Below are 17,605 nucleotides of genomic sequence, written 5' to 3'. Positions count from 1 at the left end.
TTGATACAGACTATGGAAGTAGCAGGAGTCAACCAGCCCAAGCCCCTCTTGGCTGCATTCAGGGCAAATCTGGAGAGTGCTGATTTGAGTAGACACTCACAAATGAGAGAGCCATTGTAGAACTCCAGATATCCTGAGGAGATATACTAGCACTCTATTGGCTAGTGCTAGATATACTAGCACTATATTGGCAAAAAAAAAAAAAAAAAGAGGGGGTGAGTTGAATTTTACTAAGGCCACTCCTTCCCCAGGGTGGCACACTATGGAGCTGAACTACCCAGCGATGACTTCTTCCATGGGGAAAAACAGTGAGTGATTGCCCAACTTCCCTACTTGTATAGGATGCTGCAGAAGAAACTGTTTCTCTCTTGCAGCACCCACAGCATTGAGGCAGTACCTGCATGACTTGGGGGAGGGAAGAGATCAGGATATAAGAATATCAGAGTGTATTAAAGGAATACAATTCCTATTGGCTGCATTCAGGACTCCAGCAGGAAGCCCATCACAAGCTGCTGGGAAAACCTTGCACAAGGATCCCTCACATGGCTTGCATGCACCCCCACTGCCCCAATCCACAGTTACTCTAATTCTTCAGCTAACTCTGTGTATGCTCCCAAGTATGGGCATAAGGGCCAGTTTTGGTAGACAGCATGCAGAAAACAGGCCAGAGTCTGTGGCAAGGGAGAAATCACAAACTTGAGCTGTAGTATTTCTTAGGAAAAACCAAAGAGGTTTCCAGCAGCCAGCCTGGTGAGTTGTAAGGTTGAGAGACAACGAATAAGCTTAAAATTTCTGCCACATGGGGACAAGAAGCATGGAGTACATGTATTCCTATAAGGACAGAGAAAGCCCCAGTTATGGACTGATAAAAAAGTATCTGACCTGAAGGCAACTAGAAATGTTTGGAGGAGATGACTACTTCAAATGAGAAACCAGCAATGCAAAACTCCAAGAAACACGAGGAATCAATGAAACATGGCATCACAAGATCTAAATAGTCCTCTAATAACTGAACTCAAAGACACCGAATTCTGTGATTTGCCTGACAATTCAAATTAGCTGTTTTAAAGAAACTCAATGAGCTACAACAAAACATAGAACTTAACAAGCCAGGATAACAACACATGAGTAAAATGAGAAATTCAACAGAGAAATCATAACAAACCAAACAAATCTGGAGCTGAAGAATTAACGAAATGAGAAATGCAATAGAGAACATCAACAGAAGAATAAACCAAGCAAATATAAAACCAGAGAGATACAAGATAAGGGCTGTGAAATACTCTTGTCAAAGGAGAACAACAAAAACAACAACAAAAAAGGATGAAAGAGAATGAAGAAAGCCTACAAGATGTATGGGACACCATAAAACAAACAAGACTATAAAAAATAAATAATTTGTTAATCAATTCAGAATATAAAGAGAATTTTAAAAAATAGTAAAATTAAAAACACAAAAGGGGGCAGTAAAAGAGTAGAATTTTTGTGTCTGATTAAAGTTGCTATCTATCAGCTTAAAATGGATTATTTTATAAGATTTTTTAAAGATTTATTTACTTTAGAAAGAGCAGGGAGGAGGGGCAAAAGGAGAGGGAGAGAAAGAATGCTCAAGCAGACTTCTCAGTGTGGAGCCTGACACAGGGCTCAATCCTAGGACCCCGAGATTATGACCTGAGCTGAAATCAAGAGCCAGCTGCTTAACGGACAGAGCCACCTAGGTGCCCCTGTAAGATGTTTTATATATTTTTGTTGTTGTTGTTTCACAATAACCACAAAGCAAATATCTATCAGATTCACAGAAGATAAAGTAAGGGGAATTGGGATGTTTCCTCTTTCATTTCTGATTTTATTTGGATCCTTTTGCTTTTTTTCTTATTCTAGATAAAGCTTTGTCAATTTTATCTTTCAAAAACAGATTTTGGCTTTGCTAATCCTTTCTATTCTTTACTAATCTCTATTTCAACTCTGTTCTTTGTTATTTCCTTCTGCTAACTTTGGCCTTAGTTTGTTCTTTTTCTAGTTCCTTGACATTTAATGTTATTGTAAATCTTCCATTTTTCCTTATATATGCATTTATTGCTATAAACTTCCAAGAACTGCTTTTTAAATTTTTAAAAATTTTTAGAGACTTATTTGTTATTAAACTTATTAGAGACAGAAAGAGAGAGCACACACAGAGGGAGAAGGAGAAGCAGACTCCCTGCTGAACAGGGAGCCCAATGCAGGGCTCGATCCCAGGACCCTAGGATCATGACCTAAGCCAAAGGCAGACACTTAACTGACTGAATCATCCATTCCAACTGATACCACAGCAATACAAAGGATCAAAAGAGACTGCTATGAACACTTGTATGCTAACAAATTGGATAATCTAGAAGTGGATAAATTTCCAGAAACATATGACCTATCAAGACTGAATTTTGAAGGAATAAAAAATCTAGACAGACCAATTACAATACTTGTAAGGTGATTCAATCAGTAACCGAAAATTTCCAAAGAAGAAAAACCAAGCACCAGATGGCTTTACTGTTGATTTTTATCAAACATTTAAAGAATTAATGCTAATTCTTCTCAAATTTTCAAAAATTGAAAAGGAAGGAACACTCCCAAGGTTAACCTTACCTTGACTGATGCTAAAACTAGACAAGGGCACTAAAAGAAAACATTACAAGGCAATAATCCTGATGAATATAAATGCAAAAATTCTCAATATTAGCATTGAATTCAGTAGGGCATTAAAAGAATCATACACCATGATCAAGTGGGATTTATCCCTGAGATACAAGGATAGTTTCACATATAGAAATCAATAATTGTGGTATACCACATTAATAGAATGAAAAATAAAAATCGTATGATCATCTCAACAGGTGCAGAAAAGCATTGACAAAATACAACATCTTTTGATGGTAAAAGAACTCAACAAATTTGGATATAGAAGGAATGTCCTCAAACAATAAAAGCCAAATATGACAAACCCAGAGCCACCATCATACTTGACAGTGAAAGGGGGAAAGCTTTCCTTCCAGTTTGGGAATAGCACCAGGATGTCTACTCTCACCACTCTGATTCAACATAGTAGAGGAAATTCTAGCCAGGGCAATGATATGAGAAAATAAGTAATAGGCATCCAGATTGGAAGAGAAGAATAGAATTTTCTCTGTTTAGATGATACGATCTTATATATAGAAAATCCTAAGGACTCCACCTTGAAACTGTTAAGAGCTAATAAAAACAATAAAGTAGGATACAAAATCAACATGCAGAAATGAGTTGTGTTTCTATACACTAGCAACAAAATTCCTGCAAAAGAAATTTTAAAAAATAGTATTCGCAATAGCATATAGGTACATAGAACAATAGGTATATAGAAACAATAGGTATATAGAAAACAGAAATAATAAAATATGTAGAAATAAATGTAACCAATGAGGTGAAAGATCTATGTGGTAAAAACTATAAGACTTTGATTCAAGTAATTGAAGAAGACACAAATAAGAGACATCTCATGTTCATGGATCAGAAGAATTATTGTTAAAATGTCCTACCCAAAGCCATCTATGGGTTCAATGTCATCTCTGTCAAAAATCAACTGGCATTTTGCACAGAAATAGAAAAATAATCCTAAAATTTAAATGGAGCCATAAAAGACCATGAATAGCCCAGGTACTCCTGAGTAAGCAGAACAATGATGATGGCATCACACTGCCTAATTTCAAACTACACTATAAAGCTATAGTAACTAAGACTGGTTGGTACTGGCATAAAAATGGACATATAGTCCAATGAAACAGAATTGAGAATCCAGAAGTAAACCCTTACATATACAGCCAGCCAATATTTGACAGAGGAGCCTAGAGTATTCAGTGGGGAAAAGATAGTTTCTTCATTAGATGGTGTTGGGAAAACTGGATATTCACATGGAAAAAAATGAATTGGACCCATATTTGTACTACTCACAAAAATTAACTCGAAATGGATTAAAGATTTAAACATAAGAACTAAAACCCTAACATATGAATAAAATATAAGAAAAACCTCTTTGACGTTGGTCTTGGCAATGATTACTTGTGTATGACACCAAAAGCACAAACAACAAAAGCAAAAATAAATATATGGTTCTAAATAAGTAAAATTTTCCTGCACAGCAAAAGAAACCATCAACAAAATGAAAAAGCAACCTATGGAATGGGAAAAAAAAGTATTTGCAAATCATATTTCAAAATGGTTTAATATTCAAATACATAAACTCATACAACTCAGTAGCCAAAAAAACCCCAAAAAACAATAAACAAAACAAAAACACCAGAAACAAAAAACAAATCTAAGTTAAAAATTGGGCAAAATTGAAGACACACTTTTCCAAAGAGTACATGCAATAGGTAATAGGTATATGAAAAGGTATTCAATTCAACATCACTAATCATCAGGGAAATGCAAATCAAATATATCAAATATATCAAATATACCACAATGATATATTCCCTCACACCTGTTAGGATGGCTATTATCAAGAAGTCCAGAGTTAGCAAGTGTGGTTGAGGATGTAGAGAAAATTAAATCGTGTGCACTGTTGTGGAAATGTAGATTTGTACAGCTACTATGAAAAAACAGTATGGAAGTTCCTTTAAAAATTAAAAATAGGGATCCCTGGGTGGCGCAGCGGTTTGGCGCCTGCCTTTGGCCCAGGGCGCGATCCTGGAGACCCGGGATCGAATCCCACATCGGGCTCCCAGTGCATGGAGCCTGCTTCTCCCTCTGCCTGTGTCTCTGCCTCTCTCTCTCTCTCTCTCTCTGTGACTATCATAAAAAAAAAAAAATTAAAAATAAAACTTTATATAATCCAGCAATCCCACTTCTGGGTATATATCCAAAGGAAATAAAAACAGATATCAATGAAATATATACTTCTGCATTCTTTTTTTAAATGCTATATTTCATTTTTAATGTTATATTTCTTTTTTGTTTCAAGTTTTTGTTTAAATCCTAAGTTATTTAACATATAGTGTAATATTAGTTTCAGGAGTAGAATTTGGTGATTCATCACTTACATGTAAACATCCAGTGTTCACCACAATAAATGCCCTCTTTAATATCCATCACCCATATAGCCCATCACCCCACCCACCCACCTCCCCTCTAGCATTCCTCAATTTGTTCTCTATACTTAACAGCATTATTTTCCTCTCTCTCTCTTCCTTTATCCTATGTTCATCTGTTTTGTTTCTTAAATTCCACATATGTACACTTCCATATTCTTGCAGCATTATTTATAATAGCCAAGATATGGAAACAACCTAAATTGGTCAATGGATGAATGGATAAAGGAGAAGTTATATGTGTTCCTTTTTGAATGTGTTCAAAAAGGAAATCTTGCTACTTGTGACAGCTTATATCAACTCTGAGGGGATTATGCTAAGTGAAATAAGCCAGAGAAAGAAAAATATTATAGGATATCACTTGTATGTGGGATCTGAAATAGGTGAACTCAGAAACAGTATAGTGGTTGTTACCACAGGATGGTGGGGGATATGGGGAGATGCTGGCCAAAGGGTACAAACTTTTACTTATAAGATGAATAAGCTTTAGGGATCTAACCTACAGCATGGTGACTAAATACTGTATTAAATACTTGAAAGATGCCGAGTGATAGTAAATGTCTCAATAACTGCAAAAAAGAAATGGTAATTATATTATATTGATGGAGGTATTATCTAACACTATGATGCTAATGATTTTGCAACATGCATATCATATCAACATGTACACCTTAAGCAGAATTATAGTCAATTATATTAATAAAGCTGGAATTAAATTTAAAAATTTAAAAGCTATACTAAAAGTCAAATACCTTGATAGGGGGAAATTATATTTTATGTCTACATGTGTGGCCTTTATTATGTTGAGGTATTTCTTCACTATACCTCCTTCATTAAGAATTTTTATCATAAATGGATGTTGAATTTTGTCAAATGTTTTTTCTGTACCTGTTGGGATGATTATATGATTTTTATCCTTTATTTTGCTAATGTGGGTTTCTCATTAATTTGTGGGTGTTTAAGCTATTCTTGCATCCATGGAGTAAATCCCATTTGATTGTATTTGTGAATTTTCCAGTTTTCTTCTTGTAATTGATTTCTAGTTTCGTATCATTGTGGTCAGAAAAGATGCTTGATATGATTTCAGTCTCCTGAAATTTATTAAGGCTTGTGTTGTAGCCTACAATATGATCCCGAGAATGTTTCGTTTGTGCTTGAGAAGAATGTGAAGTCTGTTTCTTCTGAAGGGAATGTTTTGTGTATGTCTGTTAAGTCCATCTGGTTTATGTTTAAATACTTAATCCTTTTTCAGTTAATTTTTTTGTTTATGGTGTGAAACAAAGGTCCAATTTCATTTTTGTGTGTGTGTCGATAATCAATTTTTCCAACACCACTTATTGAAGGGCCTATCCTTTCCCCATGTTGTATTGGTGCCCTTCTCAGAGATTACTTGGCCATATATGTGAGGTTTATGTCTGGGCTATTCTATCCCATTGGTTTATGCACATGTTCTTGTGCTGGTACCATACTGTTTTGATTACTGTAACTTTGTAACATGTTATAAAATCAGGGCACTTAATATCTCCTGCTTTGTTGTTCTTGCTTAAAAATGCTTTCACTGTTCAGTGTTTTTTTGTGGTTCTAAATGAATTTTAATTTTTTTCCTATTTCTGTAAAAAGAAATGCCATTGGTATTTTGATAGAGATTGCACTGGATCTGTAATTTCTATGTATTTATAAATTTTCCCATTTTATTTCCATTATTGATAAATGGTTTTATTCTTTTGTGATATGGAAAGATACTTGGAATAATTTCCAATCTTCTTAAATTTATTAAGACTTGTTTTATGACTGCATGTGATGTACTGAATAATATTGCATATATGCTTAAGAAGAATGAGTAGTAATCTGCTGATTACTTGAGTGGAATACTCTATATATGAGTGTTAGATTCATTTAGTCTATTTTGTTGTTTAGTTCTACATTTCTTATTGGTTTTCTGTTTAGATGATCTATCCATTAGTGACAGTGGGATTTTGAAGCTTCCTATGATTATTGTATTGCTGTTTTCCTTTTAGATCTGTCAATGTTGGCTTTATACATTTAGGTGCTTTGTTATTAGGTGCATATATATTTATAATTGTTATGTATTCTTGTTAAATTGTCCTTTTATCATAATATGACACTTTGACTTTTATGAAGATTTGTGACTTATAGTTTTTTTTTGATAAAAGTAAAGCCACCCCTGCTTTCTTTTGTTCCATGTGCATAAAATATCTTCTCTGCCTCACATTTTCAGCCAATGTGTCCTTAATTCTGAAGTAAGTATTTTACAGACAGCATTTGTTTGGGTCTTGTTTATGGTTTTGGGTTTTTTTTTTTCAGTCTGTTTTTTCAGCCACTCTATGTCTTTTGACTGGGGAGTTTAGTCCATTTACATTTAAATTAACTATTAATAAGTAGGAACTTATTTTAATTTTGTTAGTATTTTATCAGTTTTGTAGTTCTCTTGTTCCTCTCTTCCTTTTTTTGTTTTCTTCATTATAGTTTGATGACTTTTTGCACTGATATGTTGTGATTCTTTTCCTTTATGTTTTGTTTATCTAATATAAGTTTTTCATTTGTAGTTATCATGAGGCTTGAATCAAATAATTTATAGTTATGACAGCTATTTTAAGCTATTAATTTAATTTCAATTGCATACATAAGCTATATACTTTATTTCCCTCCACATACATTATGTAATTGTTTTTCAATTTTTTTATATTGTATTTTCATTAGCAGATTTTTCTGGTTATGGTTATTCTTAATACTTACATCTTAAACTTTTTATTGGTGTTAAAATATATGTGGCACAATTACAGTATTGCAATATTTTGTCTTTGTCTTTACCAGTTAGATTTATGTTTTCATATGCTTTCTTTTAAAAAGAATTAGTTTCAGAGGTAGAATTCAGTGATTCATCAGTTGCAAATAACACCCAGTGCTCATTACATCAAGTGCCTTCCTTAATCCCCATCACCCAATTACTCCATCCCTCCACCCATCTCCCTTCCAGCAGCCCTGTTTGTTTCCTATACCTAAGAGTCTCTTATGGTTTGTCTCTCTCTGTTTTCATTTTATTTTATTTTTCCTTCCCTTCCCTTCCCCTATGTTCATCGGTGTTGTCTTTTAAATTCCACATGTGAATGAAATCACATGGTATTTGTCTTTCTCTGATTTATTTCATTTAGCATAATATCCTCTACTTCCATCCATGTCATTGCAAATGCAAGATTTCATTCTTTTTGGTGGCTGAGTAATATTCCATTGTGTGTGTGTGTATCACACTTATATATATAAGTATATATACAAAGTATATATACACCACACTATCCATTCATCTATTGATGGACATCCATTTGCAGGCATATCACTTTATTTATCCATTCATCTATTGAGGGACATCCATTTGCAGGTTTTTGTGTAGTCATAAATTTTCACCTCTTTTGGGTAAATACCTAGAAGCCCAACTTCATCATATGTTAAAAATATGTTTAGTTTTATAAGAAACCACCAAAGTATCTGAACCATTTTGCATTTCCACTAGTAATGAATGAAAGTTTCTGTTACTTTCCATCCTCATCAGCATTTGGTGTTGTCAGTGTTTAAGATTTTGGCAATTCTAATAAGTGTGTACTGGTATCTTGTTGTTATTTTAATTTGCATTTCCCTGTTGACTTATGATGTAGAGCATTATTTTATGGGCTTATTTTCTATCTGCATATCTTCTCTAATGAGATTTTTATTCAGGTTTGTCCCATTAAAATTTTTTAAAATATTTTATTTATTTATTTATTCATGAGAGGCACAGAGAGTGGCAGAGACATAGGCAGAGGGAGAAGCATGGGAAGCCCTATGCAGGACTTGATCCCAGAACACTGGGATCATGCTTGAGTTGAAGGCAGATGCTCAACCACTGAGCCACGCAGGCATCCTTTGTCCTATTTTTAAAATGTGGTTGTTTATTTTCCTATTGAGTTTAAAGTATTTTAAAAAATAGTCTGGATAATAGTCTTTTATCAGAAGTGTCTTTTACAAATGTCTTCTCCCATTCTGTGGCTTTGTTCTAATTCTCTTGAGATTGTCTTTCAGATAATAAGAGTTTTTAATTTTAATGAAGTCCAGTTTATCAATTATTTCTTTCATAAATCACGCTTTTGGTGTTGCTGGAAAGTCATCACGAAACCCAGAGTCTTCTAGATTTTCTACTATATTAACTTATAGGAGTTTTATAGTTTTGTATTTTACATATAAATCTATTGCCCATGTTTTAGTAATTTTTCTGCAAGATGCTCTGTTTAGATTCATTTTTGCATGTGGATGTGCAGTTTTTCCAGCACCATTTATTGAAAAGTCTGTCTTGGTCCATTATATTGCCTTTGCTACTTTCTCAAAGATCAGTGATTATATACAATTGTTTCTGGACTATTTTGTTCTATTGATCTTTTTGTACTGAATAAATTTGACCTGTAACATTGCCTAGGGTTAAGGTGTACAGTGTATTATTTTCAAACATTTATATATTATAATATGGCTAATGTAGCAGTATTTTTCACATTATATAATTATAGTACAATATTATTATCTATATTCATTATATCATGCATTGGCTTCTATGGCTTATTTACTACTGACTGCAAGTTTGTGCCCTTTAGTATCATTGTTCATATCCACGTCCACCATCCCCTTGTACCCATTTTACTCTGTTTTTTACACATTTAGTTTTTTTAGATTCCATATATAAGTGATAATATACAGTACTTGTCTTTGACTTACCTCGCTTAGAATAGAAAGATATCCTCCTTTCTCATGACTGAATAATATTCCTTTGTGTATATGAACCACATCTTTTCTATCTGGTTATCCATTGAGGGGTATTCAGGTTGGTTCCGTATCTTGGCTATTGCAAATAATGATCTGATAAACATGGGATTGTATATATGCAGTCAAAATTCTGTTTTCTTTTCCTTTGGCTATATACCTAGAAGTGGAATTGCTGGATCATATAGTAAATCTATATTTAATTTTTTGAGGAACCTCCATATTGTTTTCCAAAGTAGTTGAATCCGTTTACACACCCACCAGATTTTTGTGTATGTTCATCAGGGATATTGGTCTGTAGTTCTCTTTTTAGTGGTATCTTTATCTGGTTTTGGTATCAGGGTAATGCTGATCTCATAGAATGAATTTGGAAGCTTTCCTTCCTCTTCCATTATTTGGAATAGTTTGAGAAAAATAGGTATTAATTCTTTTTAAAGTGTTTGATAGAGTTCATCTGTGAAACTGGCCCTGGACTTCTGTTTTTTGGGAGACTTTTGAATACTAATTCAATTTATTTTCTGGTAATCAGTCTATTCAGATTTTCTATTTATTTCTGATTCAGTTTTGGGAAGTTCGTTCGTTCGTTCCTTCCTTCCTTCTTTCTTCTCTCTTTTTCTTTCTCTCAGTCTTTCTTTTTCATTCCTTTTTAACCCTTTATCTCTGTGGTAAGGGTCTCATCGATGTCTTCTTTTCTCATGCCTAGTAATATCCTTATGATTGTTGCTTTAAATTCTACATCAGGTATATTATTTATATCTGTTTCATATACATCTATTGCCCTGGCTTCATCTTGTTCTTTTATTTGGGATAAATTCCTCCATCTTTGCTTTTTGTCTAGGTCTCTGCCTTCTTGTGTGTGTTAGAAAGCCTCTCTGTGTGTCTCTCATGAATAAATAAATAAAATCTAAAAGAAAAAAGAAAGCCAGTTACGTTTCCTGATCCTGAAAGTAATGACTTTCTGAAAAAGGTCATGTAGTGCTTAGGGCCTGGTGTTTCAGGGAGGTCTCTGATGTGTGCTTCGTATGCTTTGTTATTGTGTTTTGATTGCTCTGTCCTTCAGCCCAGACATCTGCAGAGGCTCTCCTTGCATGCTGTGCTGTGAGCCATTTGGCTCTTGGCCTGAATGAGTTTTAATTAGGTGTGTTCTGGTGTGCTTGTGAAACCCAACCTGACTCACCTCCACCAGAACTGATGTCCTGCAGAATTCTCTATTTGGGAGACATGGTGTGGTCAGGGGTTTATGCTGGTCTTCTGAGGGAAGGTCCTGCCACACTGGAACTGAGGCAGGAATGACTGAGAAGGGCAGTCCCTTCAGAGCAGAGGGGGGTAAGTCTTGGTATTTTCAAGTTAGGCAGCCACTGGTGGAGCTGCGCTGCTTCCTGCAGGTGGCTCTATGTTTATACTGAGGGGACGAGAGGTAAATGGTACTGGTCATTTGTTTACAGAGAGGTGTCTCTGTGAACACTCTCATTGATACACTCTGAGAAGAGTAAATAATCTCCTAACTGTGCCCCAAGTGTTCCTCAAATCGCTGTTTCCATGCTGTCTGTCCCTGGATTGTTTGTCTGCCTTCTCTCTAGGAGCAGCACAGTGCCCTCCAGGCTCTATCTCAGCCAAGGCTGCTGACTTTTAAAACTCCAGGCTTTATGCCCCATTGATTGCAAGAACTCTTGAAGTTCAGCCCTCTTATTTTCTAAGCTAACGGTTTTGGGGAAACTTTCTCCTTGTGTGTTCCCTTGTGTGTTCCTCTCTCACCCTTATCTATGGCCATGGCTCCCTCCCCTCTGCAGAACCAGTGATCTATTTCTCCCATGAAGCATGTCCCCACATTTTCTACCTTCTTCAAGGTGGCCTCTTTTCTCCCTTTTGTTGTGTAGTTTGTCCTGTCAGATTTCTGGGGTAGTTAGAATGATCTGATAGTTATCTAATTGTGTTCATGGGACAAATTGAGCCTAGGATCCTCCTACTGTGCTGCTATCTTCCCCTGTCTGTGAGGTTTTATCACAAATGAGTGTTAGATTTTGTTGAATGCTTTTACTGCATATATTGATCATGTGATTTTTAGTTTTTAGTCTGTTCATGTGGTGGATCACATTAATTTATTATCAAAGGTTGAGCCCACCTTTTGTATTTGGGATAAATCCCATTTTGTCATGGTGTGAATAATTATTTTTATATATTCTTGGATTCAGTTGCTATTGTTTTGTGAGGATTTTTATATCCCTGTTCATGAAAGATACTGGTCTGCAGCTTTCTTTTTTTGTAATGTTTTATCTGGTTTTGGGGCTAGGGTAATATTGACCTCAGAATGATTTAGGAAGTAATATTTCTGCTTTTATTTTCTGAAAGACATTGTAGAGAATTGGAACAATTTCTTCCTCAATTGTGTGATAGAATTAACCAGTGAATCCATCTAGGCCTGGTGCTTTCTGTTTTGGAAGGTTATGAATTATTGACTCAATTTCATTTATATGTCTACATCTATTCAGATAGTCTTCTTCTTCATCTTTTTTTTTTTAAGATTTTATTCATTTATTCAAAGAAACACACACACACAGAGAAGGGCAGAGACACAGACAGAGAGAGAAGCAGGCTCCACGCACGGAGCCCTACACGGGACTCGATCCCGGTCTCCAGGATCACACTCCGGGATGTAGGTGGCGCTAAAGCGCCGCGCCACCAGGGCTGTCCAGTCTTCTTCATCTTGTATGAGTTTTGGCATATTGTATCTTTCAAAGAATAATTCCATTTCATTTAAGTTATCAAATGTATGGGCATGTTTATAGTATTTTTAATTAACTTTTAATATCTATACAATGTAATGCTGTCTCCTCTTTCATTTCTTATATTAGTAATTCATGTCTTCTGTATTTTTCTTAGCCTAACTAAAGGCTTATTTGTTTTATTGATGTTTTAAAAATATCTTTTAGTTTTCTGTATTGATTTCCTGTTTTAAACTTCATTGATTTTTGCTCTCTTATTATTTATTTTTTCTGCTTCCTTTGGATTTTTTCTTTTTCTAGTTTCTTAAGGTGGAACTTAGATTTTTGGTTTCAGGTCTTTCTCCTTTTCTAATATATACATAATTGCTATAAATTTCCCTCTGAGCACTGCTTTTGCTTCATCCCATAAATTTTTATAGTCTGTGTTTTCATTTTCACTTAGTTAAAATGTTTTTAAATTTCTCTTGAAAGTTTTTCTTTGACCTATCTGTTAGAAATCTGTTGTTCAATCTTCTTATATTTTGGAATTTTCTAATTATCTTTCTGTTGATTTCTAGCTTAATACTATTATTATTTGAGAGTAGGTATTATATGATTTCTATTCTTTTAAGTGTTAGGGTATATTTTATGCTCCAGAATGTGGTCTATCTTGGTGAATGTTCCATGTCAGATTGAACAGAATATCATATTTTTTAATAATGAGAACCCAGGAGTCCCTTGTCAGATTGACAAGTATGACTTTTTGCCTATCCTACAAGTGACAAAACTATGGTACATTTGTAGCAAATTATAACTTACTACTAATCTCAATAAGAGAAAAGCACAAAAACCTCATTAAGATCTAGCCAGAATATAAAAAAAAATTCATAGTATAGGAACTGCAGTAAGAACTAGACAGAAGTACTCAACCTTATAATATTATAAAAATAAATATTTGAAATATAAATGAGAACTTCCAGTTTTACTTCTTACATTGGCAAAGATAAAGAAATTTGGTATTAATTATGCCAGCCATAGTGTGGGGAAGAACGTTCTCACACCATCCTGGTGGGTAGAATGAATTGGTAGGTATTGCCTCAATAGAGGTCAGTTGGACATTTCTTTCCAACTTTAAAATCCATGTAGTGTTGGCCAGCACTTCCAATTCTAGGATTTTATCCTGGTGATGTCAGACAAACACACAAGGATATTATTCATGGAAACATTGCTTGTATAATTATAGCAAAAGCTTAGAAGCAATGTTAATTTTCACTAATGCAAAATGCAGTTTTCACAGGGTAGAACATTGTTAGCTGGGGAGTGTCTCATAGTCTTCCATCTGCCTACTGATCCCATGTGGACAGATTTTTCTTTATGCTTACTTAGCACCTGTTGTCCTACACTTTGCATTTTATATTTATATGGGAATCTTCTCTTGCCACTATGCTAAAGCTTTCTGTTCCTCTTTCTTGATTTCTTGTGTAACTTTTTGCTCTTTTACACCCTGGCATTGATATAACACATCCTTTACTACCTTCTTAGAATACAGTTCCACAGAAAAGGCTGAAAGAAAGTATTTCTCTCTTGAAGCAAGTCAGCAAAGACTAGAGGAAGAATCTGCTTCTCCAAATGTGAGCACACAATGTAAAACTTGAAGGAACACCAAAAAATCAAGGAAACATGGCACCACCAGGGGAACATGATAATTTCACAGTGATTGACCCTAAAGAAATAAAGATATGCAATTTACCCAATAAAAAATTCAATAATCATTGTTTTAGGAGGCTCGGTGAGAAGAAAATACAGTAAGATAATTCAATGACGTCAGAAAACCAATATACTAACAAAGTTTAACAAGGAGATAGAAATCATGAAAAAGAAAAACAAAATATGGAGCTGAAAAATACAGTGAACGAAATGAAAAAATGCAATAGGATGCATCAACAGCAGACTTAACCCAGCAGAAGAATGAATCTATGAAGTCATAGACAAGTCATTTGACATTATCCAGTCAGGAAAAAGTGAAGGAGAGAAAAAAAGAATGAAGAAGTGAAAAAAATGTAAGACCTGAAACCATAAAACTATTAGAAGAAAACATAGGGAGACAGCTTTTTGACATTCGTCTGGGCAATGATTTTGGATATGACATGAAGAGCATAGGCAACAAAAGCAAAAATAAACAGGTAGGACTACATCAAACAAAAAAGTTTCTGCCTAGCAATGGAAACAGTAAACAAAATGAAAAAACAATGCATGGAATGAGAGAAAATATTTGTAAACCATATATCCAAAACCGTAAATATCTAAAATTATAAGGATTTATATAACTCAATAGAAAAAAAACAAAAACAAAAACAAAACAAAAAAACATACACACACACAAATACCCTGATTTATAAATGGGGGAAGGACCTGAATAGACATTTTTCCAAAAAAGATATATTAATGGCCAGCTGGTATAAAAAGTGCTTAACATCACTAATCACTAGAGAAAGCTGAAGACTGCAAGGAGATATCACCTCGTACCTGTTAAGATGGCTTTTACCAAAAAGACAGTAGCTAATCATTGGTGAGGAAGTGGAGAAAAAGAAACATTTGTAGACTGTTGGTTGAAATATAAAGTGGCACAGCCACTGTGGGATACATTATGGAGATTTCTCAAGAAATTAAAAATTGAATTACTATGTGACTCAGCAGTCCTACCTCTGGGTATATATCCTAAGAAATCAAAATCAGTATCCTGAAGAGATATCTGCACTACCATGTTCATTTTTATTGCAGCATTATTGCCAATAGCCAAGATATGGAAACAATCTAAGTGTCCACTGATGGATGAATGGATAAAATAGACGTGAGCTATCTTTATAGATAGATAGACAGGGACATATATAGTACAATATTATTCACCCATGAGAAGGAAGGAAATCCTGCCATTTGCAAAAACATTGATATATCTAGAAGACATAGAGAAAAGCAAATACTGTAATGATCTCACTTATGTGTGAGATCTAAAAAAAAAAAGTCCAATTCACAGAAGCAGAATAATATGGAGGTTACTAAGGACTGGGTTGGAGGAGATAGAGATATGTTTGTCAGAGGGTAGAGGCCTTTGGTTATATATGAATAAACTCTGGGTATCTAATGTACATCATGGTGATTATGGTTAATTATACTATGTTATGTACTTGAAATTTGCTGAAAGGGTACACCTTGGGGTGTCTGGTTGGTTCAGTTGCTTAAGAGTTTGCCTTTGACTCAGGTCATGATCCTAGGGTCCTGGGATTGAGCCCCACCTTGGGCTCCCTGCTCAGCAGGGAGTCTGCTTCCCATTCTCCCTTTGCCCCTCCCCCTTGCTTGTGTTCTCTCCCTCTCTCTCTCTCTCTCAAATAAATAAATAAATAAATAAAATCTTAAGAGTGACTCTAGTAGAGAGTTCATTCTCAGTATTGCAAAATTTGTTACATTTTTAATTTTGTTTTTTCATTTCAAGGCACTATTGAGCAGGGCATCCTGTTTCTATTTTCTGGTACCTTTCATGTGACCTACTTTCTGATTGTTGAAAATGGTAGGATCTTTATATTCTTTTTTAAAAATATTTTATTTATTTATTCATAGAGACACACACAGACAGAGGCAGAGGCATAGGCAGAGGGAGAAGCAGGCTCCATGCGGGGAGCCTGATGTGGGACTCAATTTTGGCACTTGATCCCAGGACTCTGGGATCATGCCCTGAGCCAAAGGCAGATAGATGCTCAACCTCTGAGCCACCCAGGTGTTCCTATATTCTTGTTATTCTAGAATTTTATCCTCTTATTCTTTCCCAGAGCTTACCAATTATTTATAACTTGATTTTTCAGGGGGGAAGGGGAAGCAAGAGGGTACTTCCCTTTACTGAGAATATACTATATATCAGTTAGGTTTTTAAATAGATATTCTTCTTAATTGGATTTAGTATATTTTAAAACCAGAATGGATCTTGGAATTCTCTCATTCTGTACAGGAGTTTTTATCTGCAGAAATTGGGTTGTGTGAGGCCTGCTCATTGATTAACACTAACTCCAATCTTCACCCTTATCACAGGTATTGAGCCCAACCTGTTTGTGTTCCATTTCACTCCTTTCCTCTAAAACTCTCCTTTACTTCTCTTTTTATGTTTCTCATCTCTTCTACCTTGAAGTCATTTATTTTCATTATACAAGTATAACACAGGGTTTTTGTTTCAGGGATTTGTGATATTCAGGGATGTGTCTATAGACTTTTCTGAGGAAGAGTGGGAATGCCTGGATTCAACTCAAAGGAATTTGTACAAATACGTAATGTTGGAGAATTATAGCAACCTGGTCTCAGTCGGTAAGTATACCTTTCTCCAAAAAGTCTACAACCCTCCTGAATATTTGCTTCCCCTGAGAAGAATTTCTCAACTTCTTTCATATATACTATGTGTTTCTTTTCCCTATTCCTAAAGAAATGAGCTTTGTAGAGTTGGGGATGTATGACGTCATTGGGCCTAAGGCCAAAGCTCTACCTTTTCTTTTTTTGTGTGGCCCTTCCAATAGTGACATCATCTTTTATTTGCTGATCACAGGATAGGATTTGAGTCCTGAAACAGCTACAACATAAAAAGTCTCCTTTGTTCTCTTATGAGTAGGAATTTGCATTCCCAAGCCAGATGTGATCTCTTTATTGGAGCAAGGGAAGGAGCCTTGGAGTGTTTTCAACGGTGAGCTGACAAGGGGCCTGTACCTAGGTAAGTGATTGAGGATTATGTAAGGGAAGAGGAATGTAGAGTATAAACCAGATGCTCAGTGAGGAGACCACATCTTTGAGATGCTTGGAGGAATTTCCCCTCAAACACCCACAACTATTAAGAAAAGTAATCCTCATCATCACGAACTTCCAAATGCCCACACTTTCACCTTCAACTTAATACTATCTATGCTTCTTTTCTCTTATTTTCTGTCTATTCCTAGTAATTTTAATGAGAAACATCTACCTTTTGTT

At 35.0% G+C, this 17,605-nt stretch overlaps 1 protein-coding gene across 1 annotated transcript in view; it reads left to right on the top strand.

Annotated features, from left to right (window-relative positions):
* Positions 1-17,605, top strand: part of LOC144317178 (uncharacterized) — a 53,308-nt gene that overhangs the window by 21,311 nt on the left and 14,392 nt on the right. Inside the window, exons 3-4 of the mRNA XM_077903221.1 lie at positions 16,828-16,954; positions 17,253-17,351. Coding sequence (XP_077759347.1) covers positions 16,828-16,954; positions 17,253-17,351 — 226 coding nt within the window. The remainder of the gene's footprint in view (positions 1-16,827; positions 16,955-17,252; positions 17,352-17,605) is intronic.

Source organism: Canis aureus, chromosome 1 (genome assembly GCF_053574225.1).
Source record: "Canis aureus isolate CA01 chromosome 1, VMU_Caureus_v.1.0, whole genome shotgun sequence".
Classification (NCBI taxonomy): domain Eukaryota; kingdom Metazoa; phylum Chordata; class Mammalia; order Carnivora; family Canidae; genus Canis; species Canis aureus.
The sequence above is the reverse complement of the archived record's forward strand: the minus strand, read 5'-3'. Positions and strand labels throughout refer to the sequence as shown.